General features: G+C 48.6%; 1 protein-coding gene across 1 annotated transcript in view; it reads right to left on the bottom strand.

The window, feature by feature from the left end:
- Positions 1 to 19,227, bottom strand: part of znhit6 (zinc finger HIT-type containing 6) — a 50,186-nt gene that overhangs the window by 20,217 nt on the left and 10,742 nt on the right. The window contains exons 6-7 of the mRNA XM_064935911.1: positions 9,344 to 9,412; positions 8,902 to 8,982 (exon numbers count right to left, since the gene is read on the bottom strand). Coding sequence (XP_064791983.1) covers positions 8,902 to 8,982; positions 9,344 to 9,412 — 150 coding nt within the window. The remainder of the gene's footprint in view (positions 1 to 8,901; positions 8,983 to 9,343; positions 9,413 to 19,227) is intronic.

Here is a 19,227-nt window from a genome sequence, read left to right on the forward strand (position 1 = left end):
ACTCTCCCTCTCTCTCCGCTACAGACTGGGACTCTCCCTCTCTCTCCGCTACAGACTGGGACTCTCCCTCTCTCTCCGCTACAGACTGGGACTCTCCCTCTCTCTCCGCTACAGACTGGGACTCTCCTCTCTCCCGCTACAGACTGGGACTCTCCCTCTCTCTCCGCTACAGACTGGGACTCTCCCTCTCTCTCCGCTACAGACTGGGACTCTCCCTCTCTCTCCGCTACAGACTGGGACTCTCCCTCTCTCCAGACTGGGACTCTCCCTCTCTCTCCGCTACAGACTGGGACTCTCCCTCTCTCTCCGCTACAGACTGGGACTCTCCCTCTCTCTCCGCTACAGACTGGGACTCTCCCTCTCTCTCCGCTACAGACTGGGACTCTCCCTCTCTCTCCGCTACAGACTGGGACTCTCCCTCTCTCTCCGCTACAGACTGGGACTCTCCCTCTCTCTCCGCTACAGACTGGGACTCTCCCTCTCTCTCCGCTACAGACTGGGACTCTCCCTCTCTCCGCTACAGACTGGGACTCTCCCTCTCTCTCCGCTACAGACTGGGACTCTCCCTCTCTCTCCGCTACAGACTGGGACTCTCCCTCTCTCTCCCTCTACAGACTGGGACTCTCCCTCTCTCTCCGCTACAGACTGGGACTCTCCCTCTCTCTCCGCTACAGACTGGGACTCTCCCTCTCTCTCCGCTACAGACTGGGACTCTCCCTCTCTCTCCGCTACAGACTGGGACTCTCCCTCTCTCTCCGCTACAGACTGGGACTCTCCCTCTCTCTCCGCTACAGACTGGGACTCTCCCTCTCTCTCCGCTACAGACTGGGACTCTCCCTCTCTCTCCGCTACAGACTGGGACTCTCCCTCTCTCTCCGCTACAGACTGGGACTCTCCCTCTCTCTCCGCTACAGACTGGGACTCTCCCTCTCTCCGCTACAGACTGGGACTCTCCCTCTCTCTCCGCTACAGACTGGGACTCTCCCTCTCTCTCCGCTACAGACTGGGACTCTCCCTCTCTCTCCGCTACAGACTGGGACTCTCCCTCTCTCTCCGCTACAGACTGGGACTCTCCCTCTCTCTCCGCTACAGACTGGGACTCTCCCTCTCTCTCCGCTACAGACTGGGACTCTCCCTCTCTCTCCGCTACAGACTGGGACTCTCCCTCTCTCTCCGCTACAGACTGGGACTCTCCCTCTCTCTCCGCTACAGACTGGGACTCTCCCTCTCTCTCCGCTACAGACTGGGACTCTCCCTCTCTCTCCGCTACAGACTGGGACTCTCCCTCTCTCTCCGCTACAGACTGGGACTCTCCCTCTCTCTCCGCTACAGACTGGGACTCTCCCTCTCTCCGCTACAGACTGGGACTCTCCCTCTCTCTCCGCTACAGACTCCGCTACAGACTGGGACTCTCCCTCTCTCCGCTACAGACTGGGACTCTCCCTCTCTCTCCGCTACAGACTGGGACTCTCCCTCTCTCCGCTACAGACTGGGACTCTCCCTCTCTCTCCGCTACAGACTGGGACTCTCCCTCTCTCTCCGCTACAGACTGGGACTCTCCCTCTCTCTCCGCTACAGACTGGGACTCTCCCTCTCTCTCCGCTACAGACTGGGACTCTCCCTCTCTCTCCGCTACAGACTGGGACTCTCCTCCGCTACAGACTCTCTCTCCGCTACAGACTGGGACTCTCCCTCTCTCTCCGCTACAGACTGGGACTCTCCCTCTCTCTCCGCTACAGACTGGGACTCTCCCTCTCTCTCCGCTACAGACTGGGACTCTCCCTCTCTCTCCGCTACAGACTGGGACTCTCCCTCTCTCTCCGCTACAGACTGGGACTCTCCCTCTCTCTCCGCTACAGACTGGGACTCTCCCTCTCTCTCCGCTACAGACTGGGACTCTCCCTCTCTCCGCTACAGACTGGGACTCTCCCTCTCTCCCGCTACAGACTGGGACTCCCTCCTCCGCTCAGACTGGGACTCTCCGCTACAGACTGGGACTCTCCCTCTCTCTCCGCTACAGACTGGGACTCTCCCTCTCTCTCCGCTACAGACTGGGACTCTCCCTCTCTCTCCGCTACAGACTGGGACTCTCCCTCTCTCTCCGCTACAGACTGGGACTCTCCCTCTCTCTCCGCTACAGACTGGGACTCTCCCTCTCTCTCCGCTACAGACTGGGACTCTCCCTCTCTCTCCGCTACAGACTGGGACTCTCCCTCTCTCTCCGCTACAGACTGGGACTCTCCCTCTCTCTCCGCTACAGACTGGGACTCCCTCTCTCTCCGCTACAGTCTGGGACTCTCCCTCTCTCTCCGCTACAGACTGGGACTCTCCCTCTCTCTCCGCTACAGACTGGGACTCCCTCTCTCTCCGCTACAGACTGGGACTCCCTCTCTCTCCGCTACAGACTGGGACTCCCTCTCTCCGCTACAGACTGGGACTCCCTCTCTCTCCGCTACAGACTGGGACTCCCTCCGCTACAGACTGGGACTCCCTCTCTCTCCGCTCAGACTGGGACTCCCTCTCTCTCCGCTACAGACTGGGACTCCCTCTCTCCGCTACAGACTGGGACTCCCCTCTCTCTCCGCTACAGACTGGGACTCCCTCTCTCTCCGCTACAGACTGGGACTCCCTCTCTCCCGCTACAGACTGGGACTCCCTCTCTCCGCTACAGACTGGGACTCCCTCTCTCTCCGCTACAGACTGGGACTCCCTCTCCGCTACAGACTGGGACTCCCTCTCTCCGCTACAGACTGGGACTCCCTCTCTCTCCGCTACAGACTGGGACTCCTCTCTCTCCGCTACAGACTGGGACTCCCTCTCTCTCCGCTACAGACTGGGACTCCTCTCTCTCCGCTACAGACTGGGACTCCCTCTCTCCGCTACAGACTGGGACTCCGCTCTCTCCGCTACAGACTGGGACTCCCTCTCTCTCCGCTACAGACTGGGACTCCCTCTCTCTCCGCTACAGACTGGGACTCCCTCTCTCTCCGCTACAGACTGGGACTCCCTCTCTCTCCGCTACAGACTGGGACTCCCTCTCTCTCCGCTACAGACTGGGACTCCCTCTCTCTCCGCTACAGACTGGGACTCCCTCTCTCCGCTACAGACTGGGACTCCCTCTCTCTCCGCTACAGACTGGGACTCCCTCTCTCCGCTACAGACTGGGACTCCCTCTCTCTCCGCTACAGACTGGGACTCCCTCTCTCTCCGGGACTGGGACTCCCTCTCTCTCCGCTACAGACTGGGACTCCCTCTCTCTCCGCTACAGACTGGGACTCCCTCTCTCTCCGCTACAGACTGGGACTCTCTCTCCGCTACAGACTGGGACTCTCTCCGCTCAGACTGGGACTCTCCTCCGCTACAGACTGGGACTCTCTCTCCGCTACAGACTGGGACTCTCTCTCCGCTACAGACTGGGACTCTCTCTCCGCTACAGACTGGGACTCTCTCTCCGCTACAGACTGGGACTCTCTCTCCGCTACAGACTGGGACTCTCTCTCCGCTACAGACTGGGACTCTCTCTCCGCTACAGACTGGGACTCTCTCTCCGCTACAGACTGGGACTCTCTCTCCGCTACAGACTGGGACTCTCTCTCCGCTCCTCTCTCCGCTACAGACTGGGACTCTCTCTCCGCTACAGACTGGGACTCTCTCAGACTGGGACTCTCTCCGCTACAGACTGGGACTCTCTCTCCGCTACAGACTGGGACTCTCTCTCCGCTACAGACTGGGACTCTCTCTCCGCTACAGACTGGGACTCTCTCTCCGCTACAGACTGGGACTCTCTCTCCGCTACAGACTGGGACTCTCTCTCCGCTACAGACTGGGACTCTCTCTCCGCTACAGACTGGGACTCTCTCTCCGCTACAGACTGGGACTCTCTCTCCGCTACAGACTGGGACTCTCTCTCCGCTACAGACTGGGACTCTCTCTCCGCTACAGACTGGGACTCTCTCTCCGCTACAGACTGGGACTCTCTCTCCGCTACAGACTGGGACTCTCTCTCCGCTACAGACTGGGACTCTCTCTCCGCTACAGACTGGGACTCTCTCTCCGCTACAGACTGGGACTCTCTCTCCGCTACAGACTGGGACTCTCTCTCCGCTACAGACTGGGACTCTCTCTCCGCTACAGACTGGGACTCTCTCTCCGCTACAGACTGGGACTCTCTCTCCGCTACAGACTGGGACTCTCTCTCCGCTACAGACTGGGACTCTCTCTCCGCTACAGACTGGGACTCCTCTCCGCTACAGACTGGGACTCCCTCTCCGCTACAGACTGGGACTCCCTCTCCGCTACAGACTGGGACTCCCTCTCCGCTACAGACTGGGACTCCCTCTCCGCTACAGACTGGGACTCCCTCTCCGCTACAGACTGGGACTCCCTCTCCGCTACAGACTGGGACTCCCTCTCCGCTACAGACTGGGACTCCCTCTCCGCTACAGACTGGGACTCCCTCTCCGCTACAGACTGGGACTCCCTCTCCGCTACAGACTGGGACTCCCTCTCCGCTACAGACTGGGACTCCTCTCCGCTACAGACTGGGACTCCCTCTCCGCTACAGACTGGGACTCCCTCTCCGCTACAGACTGGGACTCCCTCTCCGCTACAGACTGGGACTCTCTCTCCGCTACAGACTGGGACTCCCTCTCCGCTACAGACTGGGACTCTCTCTCCGCTACAGACTGGGACTCTCTCCGCTACAGACTGGGACTCTCTCCGCTACAGGTGACTAACATGCTGCCTGAGCCTCCTATACACAGTCAACACTGGGAACCAATGAGGCCAGACTAAGCAAAGGTCCTTAGCCACTGCGCGGCGAGAGTGCGGGGTCGAGGCGGCGAGGGGAGAGCATTGGGTTAAAAATCTTTTTTAAAGGGAAATATGGAGAGTTAGAGACAGAGGTGAGAAGTAGTATTCTGTCTAGAGGTCGACCGATTAAAATCGGAATGGCCGATTAATTAGCGCTAATTTCAAGATTTCATAACAATCGGAAATAGGTATTTTTGGACACCGATTTGGCCTATTTTTTTTATACACCTTTATTTAATCTTTATTTAACTAGGCAAGTCCGTTAAGAACACATTCTTATTTTCAATGACGGCCTAGGAATGGTGGGTTAACTGCCTCGTTCAGGGGCAGAACGATAGATTTTCACCTTGTCATCTTGGGGGATTCAATCTTGCAACCTTTCAGTTAACTAGTCCAACGCTCTAACCACCTGCCTCTCATTGCACTCCACGAGGAGCCTGCCTGTTACGCGAATGCAGTAAGCCAAGGTAAGTTGCTAGGTAGCATTAAACTTCTTATAAAAAACAATCATAATCACTAGTTAAACTAGTAATATCGTCAACCATGTGTAGTTCTCTAGCGTGTCCTGCGTTGCATATAATCGATGTGGTGTGTATATATTTTTCAACCTGCATATTTAGCTAAAAGAAATCCAGGTTAGCAGGCAATATTAACCAGGTGAAATTGTGTCACTTCTCTTGCGTTCATTGCACGCAGAGTCAGTGTATTTGCAACAGTTTGGGCTGCCTAATTTGCCAGAATTGTACGTAATTATGACATAACATTCAAGGTTGTGCAATGTAACAGGAATATTTACCAATGGATGCCACCCCTTAGATAAAATATGGAACGGTTCTGTATTTCACTGAAAGAATAAACATCTTGTTTTCGAGATGATAGTTTCCGGATTCGACCATATTAATGACCTAAGGCTCGTATTTCTGTGTGTTATTACGTTATAACTAAGTCTGATTTGATAGAGCAGTCTGAGCAGTGGTAGGCAGCAGCAGGCTTGTAAGCATTCATTCAAACAGCACTTTTGTGTGTTTTGCCAGCAGCTCTTCGTTGTGCGTCAAGCATTGCGCTGTTTATGCCTATCAACTTCCGAGATTAGGCATGTGTAACCGATGCGAAATGGCTAGCTAGTTAGCGGGGTAGGCTAAATTGATTTTATTGATGTATTATACTAAGTTAAAAGTGTTCATTCAGTATTGTTGTAATTGTCATTATTACAATATATATACACACACACACACATATACATACATATAATTGTCATTATTACAAATACATATATACACACACACACACACACACACACACACACTTTAAAATCGGCCGATCAATCATTGTGTTTAGTTTATTATGTTGTTCAGTCGTCCCTTTTGCACAACATTCCTACTGTGGAGACAAGTGTTAAAGCTCTCACTTCATTCCTTATAAAGTCACTGTACTGTGAGCCTAGACCAAGCAGTGTGTCATCCATCCTACCAGTCAGGCCAAGGAAGGGAAGGCAACACACAGCTGGGAGGTGTCGGGGGCCAACAGTGACGTCGTGGTCTACACGGTCTGTATTCTATTAATCTACTAATGAGCCAACCACCAGACAAGATTGATGGCATTCTGCTTCTTTGAGAAAACAAAAACATTTCTAGAGAATCCAGACAGTTAGGGAATCGATGTGCATGATGCCAGTTAACCACAAGGAGCGTTGCCACAAATGGCACTGGAGGAATTGCTTGCGATCCCAGACTTTGTATTTGTTTCCAACCAGCGCGAGGATGATTTGCGATCAAGTATTGTATGGAAAGGGATGTCATTGTCCCCATTTTAAAGGTATTATAGCTCATTGCATAATTTACAATTTCACTTTCCATCATAATAATGTTAGCATTTTCCCCCTGCTGATAGGCACATTCTTATTGACTATACCTAGATACACCATAATTACAAGTGTGTGGACAACCCTCAAATTAATGGATTCGGCTATTTCAGCAACATCCTTGCTGACAGGTGTATAAAAAAAATATATATATATATAAAAAAAAAATTGCTCACTGCCATGCAATCTGCATAGACAAACATTGGCAGTAGAATGGCCTTACTGCAGAGCTCAGTGACTTTCAATGTGGCACCGTCATAGGATGCCACCTTTCCAACAAGTCAGTTCGTCAAATTTCTGCCCTGCTAGAGCTGCCCCGGTCAACTGTGTTGTTATTGTAAAGTGGAAACGATGTTGCTCTTAGACATCTCAGCCGCGAAGTGGTAGGCCATACAAGCGCACAGAACGGTACCGCCGAGTGCTAAAGCATTCAGCACGTAAAAATCATCTGTGCTCGGTTGCAACACAACACCGAGTTGCAAACTACCACCGGAAGCAACGTCAGCACAAGAACTGTTAGTCTGGAGCTTCATAAAATGTGTTTCCATGGTCGAACAGCCGCACACAAGCCTAAGAACTTGATTGGCCTGCAGAGCCCTGACCTCATCCCAATTGAACACCTTTGGGATAAATTGGAATGCAGACTGTGAGCCAGGCCTAATCCCCCAACATCAGTGCCCGACCTCACTCGATGTTCCAACATCTAGTGGAAAACCTTCCCAGAAGAGTGGAGGCTGTTATAACAGGGAAGAGGGGACCAACTCCATAATAACGCCCATGATTTTGGAATGAGATGTTTGACGAGCAGGTGTCCACATACTTTTGGTCATGTAGTGTATTTCATTTGGCAGACGAGGAAATGCTTTAAACTGCACGCTCGCTGTACTGAGGTACTACTGAGCTACTCACAGCTAAAATAAGTCCTTGGGGTTTGATCTACTAAATCCAATTTCAGAATGTTTGAGGGCACAAAACCACAAGAAATCTACAGCAACATCATGAAATAAAATACACATTTCCTTCAACATACTCACAGGGGAAAACCCTCCAACATAAATGCAATTATACACGCTCAACGTTATGCAGTCTGCAAGACAAATAGTCAAACGATAGTTTGAACTGGACTGGGGAACAGTAACAGAGGTTTAATGAAATCACCATGGTGTTTAATCATTTATATATTTGTCCTTTAATACACTATGAGCCCTGTCGGACAGGGCTCCTTTATGGTAGACAGAATTAATTTACAGCTGGTCTGCCTGCAGTAGGAGACAATCCCAAAACATTTGCATGTTATAGCAACTGTATAAATATTTACCGTGATACAGAGAGCAAGGTTGTCCCCATTGATAATGAAGACAACTAAGAACATGTGATGACTTCTTGTCTTCAAGGACAAATTGTAGATACTGTAAATTAAATTGCAGCTTTTGTATGCCACACTGGCGATGTTTCACTTTCAGTCTGTTAGTGATCAATATTTCAACAGCAGTTACATGTAATTCGCTGAAATATAATTAGCTGTGTGTGCCCCACTCCTGTTGACTGTGGAACGTGAGAATGCAATGTACTTAACACACTGCATGTGTTGTCAAGCAGTCAGGCCGTGTGTGTGTTGTAATGACATTTGTTTAGCCATTTCAGGAGAAAACAGCAGGCAAGACAACAGAAAAAGTAGGTCATCCAAACTGCCCATTTAACTGGTGTTGATTTCAGACTCCATTACCACATTGTTAACTTTCTATTCCTGCTGTTGAGTAGACTACATTGACCGACCAAAAACCACAACCTAATTTAATTTCTATATCTTAAAATCTCTAATGAAACACAGCTAGACCATTCTGTTGTTTGCATGTAGATTCCAGCTAGATTATAGCCCTGGCTACAGCTCAGAGACATTCCTCTCTCTGGACTAGTCTATCTTGGTTTGCTCTGTTTCTAGCTTTCTGTTATCTAGCTTGCAATACCACTTGATGGATTTTCAGCCATAGCCAACTATTGAACACCTGGAGGACAGGTGAAGCAGTCGTTAGGCAGGCGCTGTTAGGGAGGAAAGATAGAGCCAAACAACCAAACCGGGCAATCAGATCAGGAAGGCGTGGATACTACTAGCTATTCAAATACTCTCCAAGAGCAGTAGCTCAACTAGTAGCCAACCATTTGTTTGGATTGTTTTGGACATTTGTTTAATTCAATTAGTAGATTATACAAGAGTGGTGTGTTCTTACTTTTGTCGTCTAACTGGCTCAGACTCTGTAGGGTGGATGTAGGGGGTGAGGATCTGTTTAAGTGTTTGGTCATCGGACACCCTGGGGAGAGATGGAGAGGCGACAGAGAGGGTAAGAAAGGATTGACAGACAAAATGAGTGAACAACCAACCAATCAAGCTCCAAGGAACCAACCATGAGTCAAACCGTGATGAAGATCGATGACGTTCTTGGAGTGGTTTTAATAAAGAGTGCTAACTATCTACATCACCAATCATCCTCACCATTAGAAGATCAACGGGTGCTGACAGCACTAATGTCACTCTCCAAGGATCTGGATGTTCTCTATTGCAGGTTCCAACCCCTGGACTCTGACATCAACTGCTATTAACAGGGTTCCTAAAGACTGTTCTGGCAGAGATGCTACCGGACAAGTAGACAGGCAGGCACACACACCACTCACCTTCTCTCAGTGAACTCTGAGCTGCTCTGAGGGAACAGGAGCTGCAGGTGCCATAGGAAACGATTCTCCCTAAAGGACAAAACAGAAAGAGGGAGACATACGATAAAACATTTTCAAAATCAGCAGTTGGCAATGGTCTGCTTGCAGATACCAGCGCTTTGTCTCTGAGCTAAAACAATCTCTTTTGCATTCAAGAGACATAGGAAGAGTATTTAACCCCAATGTACGACTAATGCTGTGTATGTGTCTAGCTCGATGTATGGATTGAGTCCGAGTTGTCATGAGGATGACCATGGCATACACTACATGACCAAAAGTATGTAGACCCTTGCTTGTCAAAAATCTCATTTCAAAATCATGGGCATTAATATGGAGTTGGTCCCCCTGTTACTGTTTGATGCTATAACAGCCTCCACTCGTCGCTGAAGGCTTTCCACTAGATGTTGGAACATTTATGCCGGGACTTCCATTCAGCCTCAAGAGCATTAGGGAGGTCAGACACTGGTGTCGGGCGATTAGACCTGGCTCGCAGTCTGCGTTCCAATTCATTGCAAAGGTATTCAATGGGGTTGAGGTCAGGGCTCTGCAGGTCAATCAAGTTCTTCCAAACCAATAGAAAAACACTTCCTGTATAGACCTCGCTTTATGCACTGGGGCATTGTCATGCTGAAACAGGAAAAGGCTTTACCCAAACTGTTGCCGCAAAGTGTGAAGTACAGAATCGTCTAGAATGTCATTGTATGCTGTAGCGTTAAGATTTCCCTTCCCTGGAACTACGAGGCCTAGCCCGAACCATGAAAAAACAGCCCCAGACCATTATTCCTCCTCCACCAACCTTTACAGTTGGCACTATGCATTCGGGCAGATAGCGTTGCCCTAGCATCCGCAAAACCCAGATTTGGCATGATTCATTACTCCTGAGAACGCGTTTCCACTGCTCCAGAGTCCAATGGCCGCAAGCTTTACACCACACAGCAGACGCTTGGCATTGAGCATGAGGATCTTAGGCGTGTGTGTGGCTGCTCGGCCTGTCAAACAGTTCTGGTGCGGACGTGGCTTCCAGTTTGGAACTCGTAGTGAATGTTGCAACCGAAGACAAAAGATGTATACGTGTTACGCACTTCAGAAATCGGCGGTCCCATTCTGTGAACTTGCTCCTAGAAGTTTCCACTTCATAATAACAGCACTTCCAGTTGACCGGAGCAGCTTCAGCAGGGCAGACATTTGACGAACTGAAAGGTCCTATGATGGTGCCACATTGAAAGTCACTGAGCTCTTCACTAAGTATGTGGAGACCCCCTTCAAATTGTTAATATACGGAGATTGCATGGTTGTGTGCTCAATTTTATTCACCGGTCAGCAACGGGTGTGGCTGAAATGGCAGAATCCACTCATTTGAAGCGGTGTACACATACGTGTGTGTATACACACACACACACACACACACACACACACACACACACACACATACACTGCTCAAAAAAATAAAGGAAACACTAAAATAACACATCCTAGATCTGAATGAATGAAATATTATTAAATACTTTTTTCTTTACACAGTTGAATGTGCTGACAACAAAAATCACGCAAAAATTATCAATGGAAATCAAATTTATCAACCCACGGAGTCACACTCCAATTAAAGTGGAAAACCACACTACAGGCTGATCCAACTTTGATGTAATGTCCTTAAAACAAGTCAAAATGAGGCTCAGTAGTGTGTGTGGCCTCCACGTGCCTGTATGACCTTCCTACAACGCCTGGGCATGCTCCTGATGAGGTGGCGGATGGTCTCCTGAGGGATCTCCTCCCAGACCTGGACTAAAGCATCCGCCAACTCCTGGACATTCTGTGGTGCAGCGTGGTGTTGGTGGATGGAGCGAGACCTGATGTCCCAGATGTGCTCAATTGGATTCAGGTCTGGGGAACGGGCGGGCCAGTCCAAAGCATCAATGCCTTCCTCTTGCGGGAACTGCTGACACACTCCAGCCACATGAGGTCTAGCATTATCTTGCATTAGGAGGAACCCAGGGCCAACCGCACCAGCATATGGTCTCACAAGGGGTCTGAGGATCTCATCTCAGCACCTAATGGCAGTCAGGCTACCTCTGGCAAGCACATGGAGGGCTGTGCTGCCCCCCAAATAAATGCCACCACACACCATGACTGACCCACCGCCAAACCGGTCATGCTGGAGGATGTTGCAGGCAGCAGAACGTTTTCCACGGCATCTCCAGACTGTCACGTCTTTGAAGTAGTCAACTGGGTGGGACTTTATGGGTTAAGGAAGTATCACATGATTTCATCTGGGTCATCAGGAGGGATCAGCCAATGAATTAAACTCAAAATAAAATTTGATTTGAAACATTCCATAATTGTAGGCGGCCGTAAATCGCAAACCTTTCCTTTATACCCATTCAGACATCACACGACAGGTGGCAGTATGCATCCTTTGTTTGTTTGCCAACTCAGAAGCAGTAAAATAATGGAGAATCCCTCTACCCAGGTCAAGTTGGGTTATATGAATTATCATGTCAGAGCATTTGTCCCAAGATTGATGCAGTCTGATCGCTGTCTGTAGAAGAATCCATGGTGTGAAAGTTGTGGAGAAGACCATATTAAATGTGGTATCAGTATTGATTGTGTGAAATGTTGCAATTATGGTGTGAACCATGTTGCTACAAATTTGGAATGCCCAACGAGGGTGAAGGAGAATAAGATGTCTAAGGTAGGGGTCAAACAGAACATATCACATGCAGCAGGTGTCTAGAGGATTGAGGGAGTGAATGGTTCTGAAGGGCCCGTGGTGGTGGATAAGCTTTCACTGCAAAGAGGAGTTGCCTTATCAGCAGGATCTAGTTATTCTACAGGGTAAGAAGACAGATTGTGTAGTCTTCATGGCTATGGTGATTAACAGCACTGCCAAAGTTGAGAAAAAGTCCAGAAATTGTGGATGCAGTTTCCGGGATTGGAGGACTTCTCGGTGAAGGATTTACATAAAAGGCTGTCAAACCATACCAACATCTCATGCCCTAGGCCCAGAGCCTCAGTGGGGAGATATGGAACTTTGAAAGATGGAAGAAGTGAGAGTTAATGTCAACCAAAAGAAAAACAATTTAATTGTGAGGAGCAAGTTATTTCTTCCCCATAAAGTATATTTTTCTTTTTTATTTGAATCCAGAAGTGGAGGGCAATACAACTTTTTAGATGTAGTCCTCAATAAAACTCAGAAGAAAATTGACTAATTCAAAATGGAGATGGCCTCAATGGCACTATCAATGCTCTCACAGATGCCATAATGGGACAGATACAATGTCTATGGTCCTGAATCTCTGGGGTGCAAAACACAGAGAGATAGATGTGGATAGGTGGAGGGTTGAAAAAATGAGAAGTGTGCAGAACTGGCAGAACATCCAATGAAAATGTGCTTATGAGTTTCCACTTGATGTGGGCAGAAGGGGAAGTTGGGGGGAAAGCAGGAAGTAGTGGGGGTTGATTGGGGAGAGTTTGAGGGGATTCCCTATGCAGGTGCAGAGCTCTTCCATCCCCCACTAGGCTGCTGAGGAATTTATGAGTGTTTGCTTGGGCTTGGCAGAGACTGGGCTTGGTGGAAGGGGGGGGGGGGTAAGTCAGAGGAGGAACACCAGGTGTTTGGACATTGTTCTGCATTGACGGTGAAAGGAAACTATTTTATCTGATGGAAAAAGGGATGGGCCTGGCAATGCGAGCATGCACCTCAGGCTGTGTCAGGATTGCATACAGGAATATGTGGTATCATTCACTCACGGTCAAATCATAAAAGTGAAGGTGGCTCAGAGAAACTCAACAAGCATTTTCCATACAGACAAAAATTGGCAGATGGTGGAATGATGACATGTCAAGTTGAGTAAGACGAGCTTGTGTTTACATATTGCCTGACTGCCCAGTGAGAGCATGGCATAGGTCTTCTGTCTCCCTGTTTGTATGTCTGTCGGCCTGTCTCCCTGCTTGACTGTCTGTCGGCCTGTCTCCGTCTGCAGTAATAAGTCAAGTTCATCATAGGTATTCATCAATTTCCAATTGAAACCCCATTCAACTTGCATTCCTGCTTACCTTCCAGCCATGGTGTCTATGCAAGATGAATACCTATGTAAGAATGCTGTTCATTGACTACAACTCAGCATTCAACACCATAGTACCCTCCAATCTTATCATTAAGGTTGAGGCCCTGGGTCTCAACCCCGCCCTGTGCAATTGGGTCCTGGACTTCTTGACGGGACGCCCCCAGGTGGTGAAGGTAGAAAACAACATCTCCACTTTGCTGATCCTCAACACTGGGGCCACACAATGGTGTGTTCTCAGCCCTCTCCTGTACTCCCTGTTCCCATGACTGCATGGCCATGCACACCAACGCTATCAGCAAGTTTGCAGACAACAGTAGTAGTGGGCTTGATTACAATCAACAACGAGACAGCATACAGGGAGGTGGTGAGGGCCCTCAGAGTGTGGTGTCAGGAAAACAACCTCTCACTCAACGTCTACAAAACAAAAAGGAGATGATCGTGGACTACAGGAAACAGAAAAGGGAGCACCCCCTATCCACATCGACAGGACAGCAGTGGAGAAGGTGGAAAGTTAAGTTCCTCAGCATACACATCACAGACAAACTGAAATGGTCCACCCACACAGACAATGTCGATGTGGTTAGACTGTAAACGCTCCTTCCAGACTCACATTAAGCATCTCCAATCCAAAATTAAATCTAGAATTGGCTTCCTATATCGCAACAAAGCATCATTCACTCACACCGCCAAATATACCCTCGTAAAACTGACCCTCCTACCGATCCTCGACTTCGGTGATGTCATCCATAACATAGCCTCCAACACTCTACTCAACAAACTGGATGCAGTCTATCACCCATACACTACCCACCATTGCTACCTGTACACTCTTGTTGGTTGGCCCTCGCTTCATACTTGTCGCCAAACCCACTGGCTCCAGGTTATCTACATGTCCCTGCTAGGTAAAGCCCCACCTTATCTCAGCTCACTGGTCACCATAGCAGCACGCGCTCCAGCAGGTTTATTTATCTCACTGGTCATCCCCAAAGCCAATTCCTCCTTTGGGCGTCTTTCCTTCCAGTTCTCAATGACTGGAATGAACTGCAACAATCTCTGAAGCTGGAGACTCATAAACTCCCTCACCAGCTTTAAGCACCAGCTGTCAGAGCAGCTCACAGATCACTGCACCTGTACATAGACCATTTATCTACCTACCTCATCCCCATACAGTATTTATTTTGCTCCTTTGCACCCCAGTATCTCTACTTGCACATTCATCTTCTGCACATCTACCATTCCAGTGTTTAATTGCTATATTGTAATTACTTTGCCACCACGGCCTATTTATTGCCTTAACTCCCTTATCTTACCTCATTTGCACTCACTGTATATAGACTGTTTTCTTTTGTTCTACTGTATTATTGACTATGTTTTGTTAATTCCATGTGTAACTGTAGTTGTATGTGTGGAATTGCTCTGCTTTATCTTGGCCAGGTCGCAGTTGCAAATGAGAACTTGTTCTCAACTAGCCTACCTGGTTAAATAAAGGTTAAATAAATAAAAATTTGGTGAAGAAGGCGCAACAGCGCCTCTTCAACTTGGCTTGTCACCTAAAACCCAGACAAACTTTTACAGATACACAACTGATAGCATCCTGTTGGGCTGTATCACTGCCTGGTACAGCAACTGCACCACCCAAAACCACAAGACTCTACAGAGGGTTGTGCAGTCTGCACAACGCATCACAGAGGGCAAACTACCTGCCCTCCAGGACACCTACAGCACCCGATGTCACAGGAAGGCCAAAAAGATCATCAAGGACAACAACCAACTGAGCCATTGCCTGTTCACCCCGCTATCATCCAGAAGGCGAGGTCAGTACAGGTGCATCAAAGCTGGGACTGAGAGAGAGAAGCTGTTTTTCAATCTCAAGGCCATCAGACTGTTAAACAGCCATCACTAACACAGAGAGACTGCTGCATACATAACGCCATTGACCACTTTAATAAATTGATCACTAGTCCCTTCAATAATGTTTACATATATTTATATGTACATATTCTTATTCCATCCCTTTAGATGTGTGTATTAGGTAGATGTGGAATTGTTAGATTACTTGTTAGATATTACTGCACTGTCGGAACTAGAAGTACAAGCATTTCGCTACACTCGCATTAACATCTGCTAAACATGTGTATGTGACCAATACAATCCACCTGCCCAACACTAACACACAAAAAAAAACAGACCGATAACTTCTAGTTGGACTCGTTGTTGCTAAGGCCAAATCCGGGTTCCTACAAATCTCTCGTTGCTTTCAACAACCCAGTGGGGAATGGCTTGGAAGAAGGGGAATCAAACAGCAGATTTCTGAATTCTGCAGCAGAACAGCTTGTGATCAATGTGGTTTTGAAGCCTCTGGAAGTAATATTGTGTGCTCTACATTCATTATATATTTTTTTGCTTGTCTGGAGGACAAAATGTTGAACTCGAACAACCTAAAAACCTCAGAGCCCTGGAAATAACATGGTGTTTCAAATTGTGTGTGTGTAAATTACTAAAATGGTGTGTGAGCGAACGCACGCAGAGCCTAGTGCAGAAGTGGGCTCCTATCATTCGTAAGCAGGTCCTCTCTCATCAATCTCAAGTGGCCAGTCTTATTCTCTCCAGTCATATCACTGGGCAGCACTACGACAACACTTATCAAGCACAAACTTATGGCAACCACAGTTCCAAGGTCTCAATGTCTAAGTTATGTTGCCATGACAAACTTTATTATTAAAAAAGGTTCTATATTTAGTACTGTATAACAAACAAGAGCCTAACAACTGGCTTCCATAATATGAAAACTTATGGAAGCCTTGAGGCGCTGACGCATAACAAATACCATATCTACCAACGCAGTGACCTCACATTGTAATCATTTCTCAAATAAAGCGCTGAGATGGAGGGTAAATGCAGATAGAAGAATATTATACAACTGATAGAAGTCAGCATCAGTATGTGTGCCCAAACAAACTGCCAACAAGGATTCTACAAACACAACACGTTGATCAAACACGTGGGTTCCAGTTAAACGAATGACCTAATGGCTGGCTCGATAGCTGGTTATCAGGCACCTGTGAGTTGCTACACATGATGTGTATGGCTGCTATACCCCCTTGCATGTAATTGTTTTCAAGACTCTGGGGGAATGGGGTGGCAAAGGAATTATGGGGTTCAAAATGCAGAAACACAGCCATCGCGGAGAGAATATCATTGCATTGCCATTTCAGAAGGTGACTTCAGCTCCCACAAATAAAAAGGGAAACTCGACACAGCACCAATTCTGATCAATTTGATGTTATTTTAATGACGACAAAAAAGTGTTTTTCTTTTAAAACAAGAACGTTTCGAAGTGACCCCAAACTTTTGAATGTGTGTATGTAACACACACACACGGAGTCCCCAACCAGAACTCGTGCTCTGCCTAGAAGGCCAGCATCCCGGAGTCGTCTCTTCACCGTTGGTGTTGAGACTGGTGTTTTGCAGGTACAATTTAATTAAGCTGCCAGTTGAGGACTTGTGAGGCATCTGTTTCTCAAACTAGACACTAATGTGCTTGTCCTCTTGCTCAGTTGTGCACCGTGTCCTCCCAACTCCTTTCTATTGTGGTTAGAGACAGTTTGCGCTGTTCTGTGAAGGGAGTAGTACACAGCTTTGTGTGAGGTCTTCAGTTTCTTGGCAATTTCTCGCATGGAATAGCCTTCATTTCTCAGAACAAGAATAGATTGACGAGTTTCAGGAGAAAGGTCTTTGTTTCTGGCCATTTTGAGCCTGTAATCGAACCCACAAGTGCTGATGCTCCAGATACTCAACTAGTCTAAAGGCGGAGAGTTTTATTGCTTCTTTAAATCAGCACAAGTTTTCAGCTGTGCTAACAATTGCAAAAGGGTTTTCTAATGATCAATTAGCCTTTTAAAATGATAAACTTGGATCTAGCTACAATAGTCAATAACAACATCTACACTATTTCTGATCAATTTGACACAATTTTTTGTGTGCTTTTCTTTCAAAAACAAGGAAATGTCTAAGGGACCCCAAACTTTTGAACGGTTGTGTGTGTGTGTATTATTGCTAGTTGTCTTCCATCCAGAAAAGTAAAACAAAGGGGAAGAAAGACGATAAACACTAGTATTCAAGCTGACTCTTCAGCAGAGAAAAGAAAACATGACTTCAGAAGTTAAGAGAACAAAACTTGAACAAGCTTCTTCTTGAGAAAAGAGAACAAAACATTGCTAACAGGAGGCCACCAAACATTTCCAAACCACATTTCAATTCAAAGTATTACATAAAAAAAATGAACTGATCTGTTCGCAAGCCAGTGAAGCCACCAATAAATCAGCTGACATTTGAACAAGAGTATAGGGTGAATTCCAAACGGCACTATTCCCCAACTATTACATATGTGTACCACTGGTTGATTTGGTTTAAAAAGTATTGCAGGCCTGTCATTTCTAGTTCAACACTTTTAGTGTACCCTTAACCTGCTTTGACATCAGTCACCAGGGAGATGCAGGCAGGTGCACGCCCAGGATAAAAGCCTCTATAGCTGGCCGCTAATTATGATTCCCTCTCTCTAGCTGTATGTGTGTGTGTAAGGACTGCCTATCTCTGACTGTGTGTGTGTAATGATGGCCTCTCTGGCTGCGTGTGTGTAGCACGAATATGTCACTAAACATCTGCAGTCACACTGCTCCAACATCTGCTGATTATATAATGCACCAAGTAAATCATTACATTTAAATGCTCAAACCCATTTTCTCCTGCTGCTGTTGTTTAGTCGACAGCCCCAGCCCCTGTCCAAGTCGACAGCCCCTGTCCAAGTCGACAGCCCCTGTCCAAGTCGACAGCCCCTGTCCAAGTCGACAGCCCCTGTCCAAGTCGACAGCCCCTGTCCAAGTCGACAGCCCCAGTCCCTGTCGACAGCCCCAGTCCCTGTCGACAGCCCCAGTCCCTGTCGACAGCCCCAGTCCCTGTCGACAGCCCCAGTCCCTGTCCAAGTCGACAGCCCCTGTCCAAGTCGACAGCCCCAGTCCCTGTCGACAGCCCCAGTCCCTGTCCAAGTCGACAGCCCCAGTCCCTGTCGACAGCCCCAGTCCCTGTCGACAGCCCCAGTCCCTGTCGACAGCCCCAGTCCCTGTCGACAGCCCCAGTCCCTGTCGACAGCCCCAGTCCCTGTCGACAGCCCCAGTCCCTGTCGACAGCCCCAGTCCAAGTCGACAGCCCCAGTCCCTGTCGACAGCCCCAGTCCAAGTCGACAGCTCCAGTCCCTGTCCAAGTCGACAGCCCCAGTCCCTGTCCAAGTCGACAGCCCCAGTCCCTGTCCAAGTCGACAGCCCCTGTCCAAGTCGACAGCCCCTGTCCAAGTCGACAGCCCCAGTCCCTGTCCAAGTCGACAGCCCCAGTCCCTGTCCAAGTCGACAGCCCCAGTCCCTGTCCAAGTCGACAGCCCCAGTCCCTGTCCAAGTCGACAGCCCCAGTCCCTGTCCAAGTCGACAGCCCCAGTCCCTGTCCAAGTCGACAGCCCCAGTCCCTGTCCAAGTCGACAGCCCCAGTCCCTGTCCAAGTCGACAGCCCCAGTCCCTGTCCAAGTCGACACCCTTAGTGCCAGTCCCTGTCCTCGTCGACACCCTTAGTGCCAGTCCCTGTCCTCGTCGACACCCTTAGTGCCAGTCTCTGTCCTCGTCGACACCCTTAGTGCCAGTCTCTGTCCTCGTCGACACCCTTAGTGCCAGTCTCTGTCCTCGTCGACACCCTTAGTGCCAGTCTCTGTCCTCGTCGACACCCTTAGTGCCAGTC

The sequence above is a fragment of the Oncorhynchus masou genome, chromosome 24 (assembly GCF_036934945.1).
Source record: "Oncorhynchus masou masou isolate Uvic2021 chromosome 24, UVic_Omas_1.1, whole genome shotgun sequence".
Taxonomy (NCBI): Eukaryota; Metazoa; Chordata; class Actinopteri; order Salmoniformes; family Salmonidae; genus Oncorhynchus; species Oncorhynchus masou.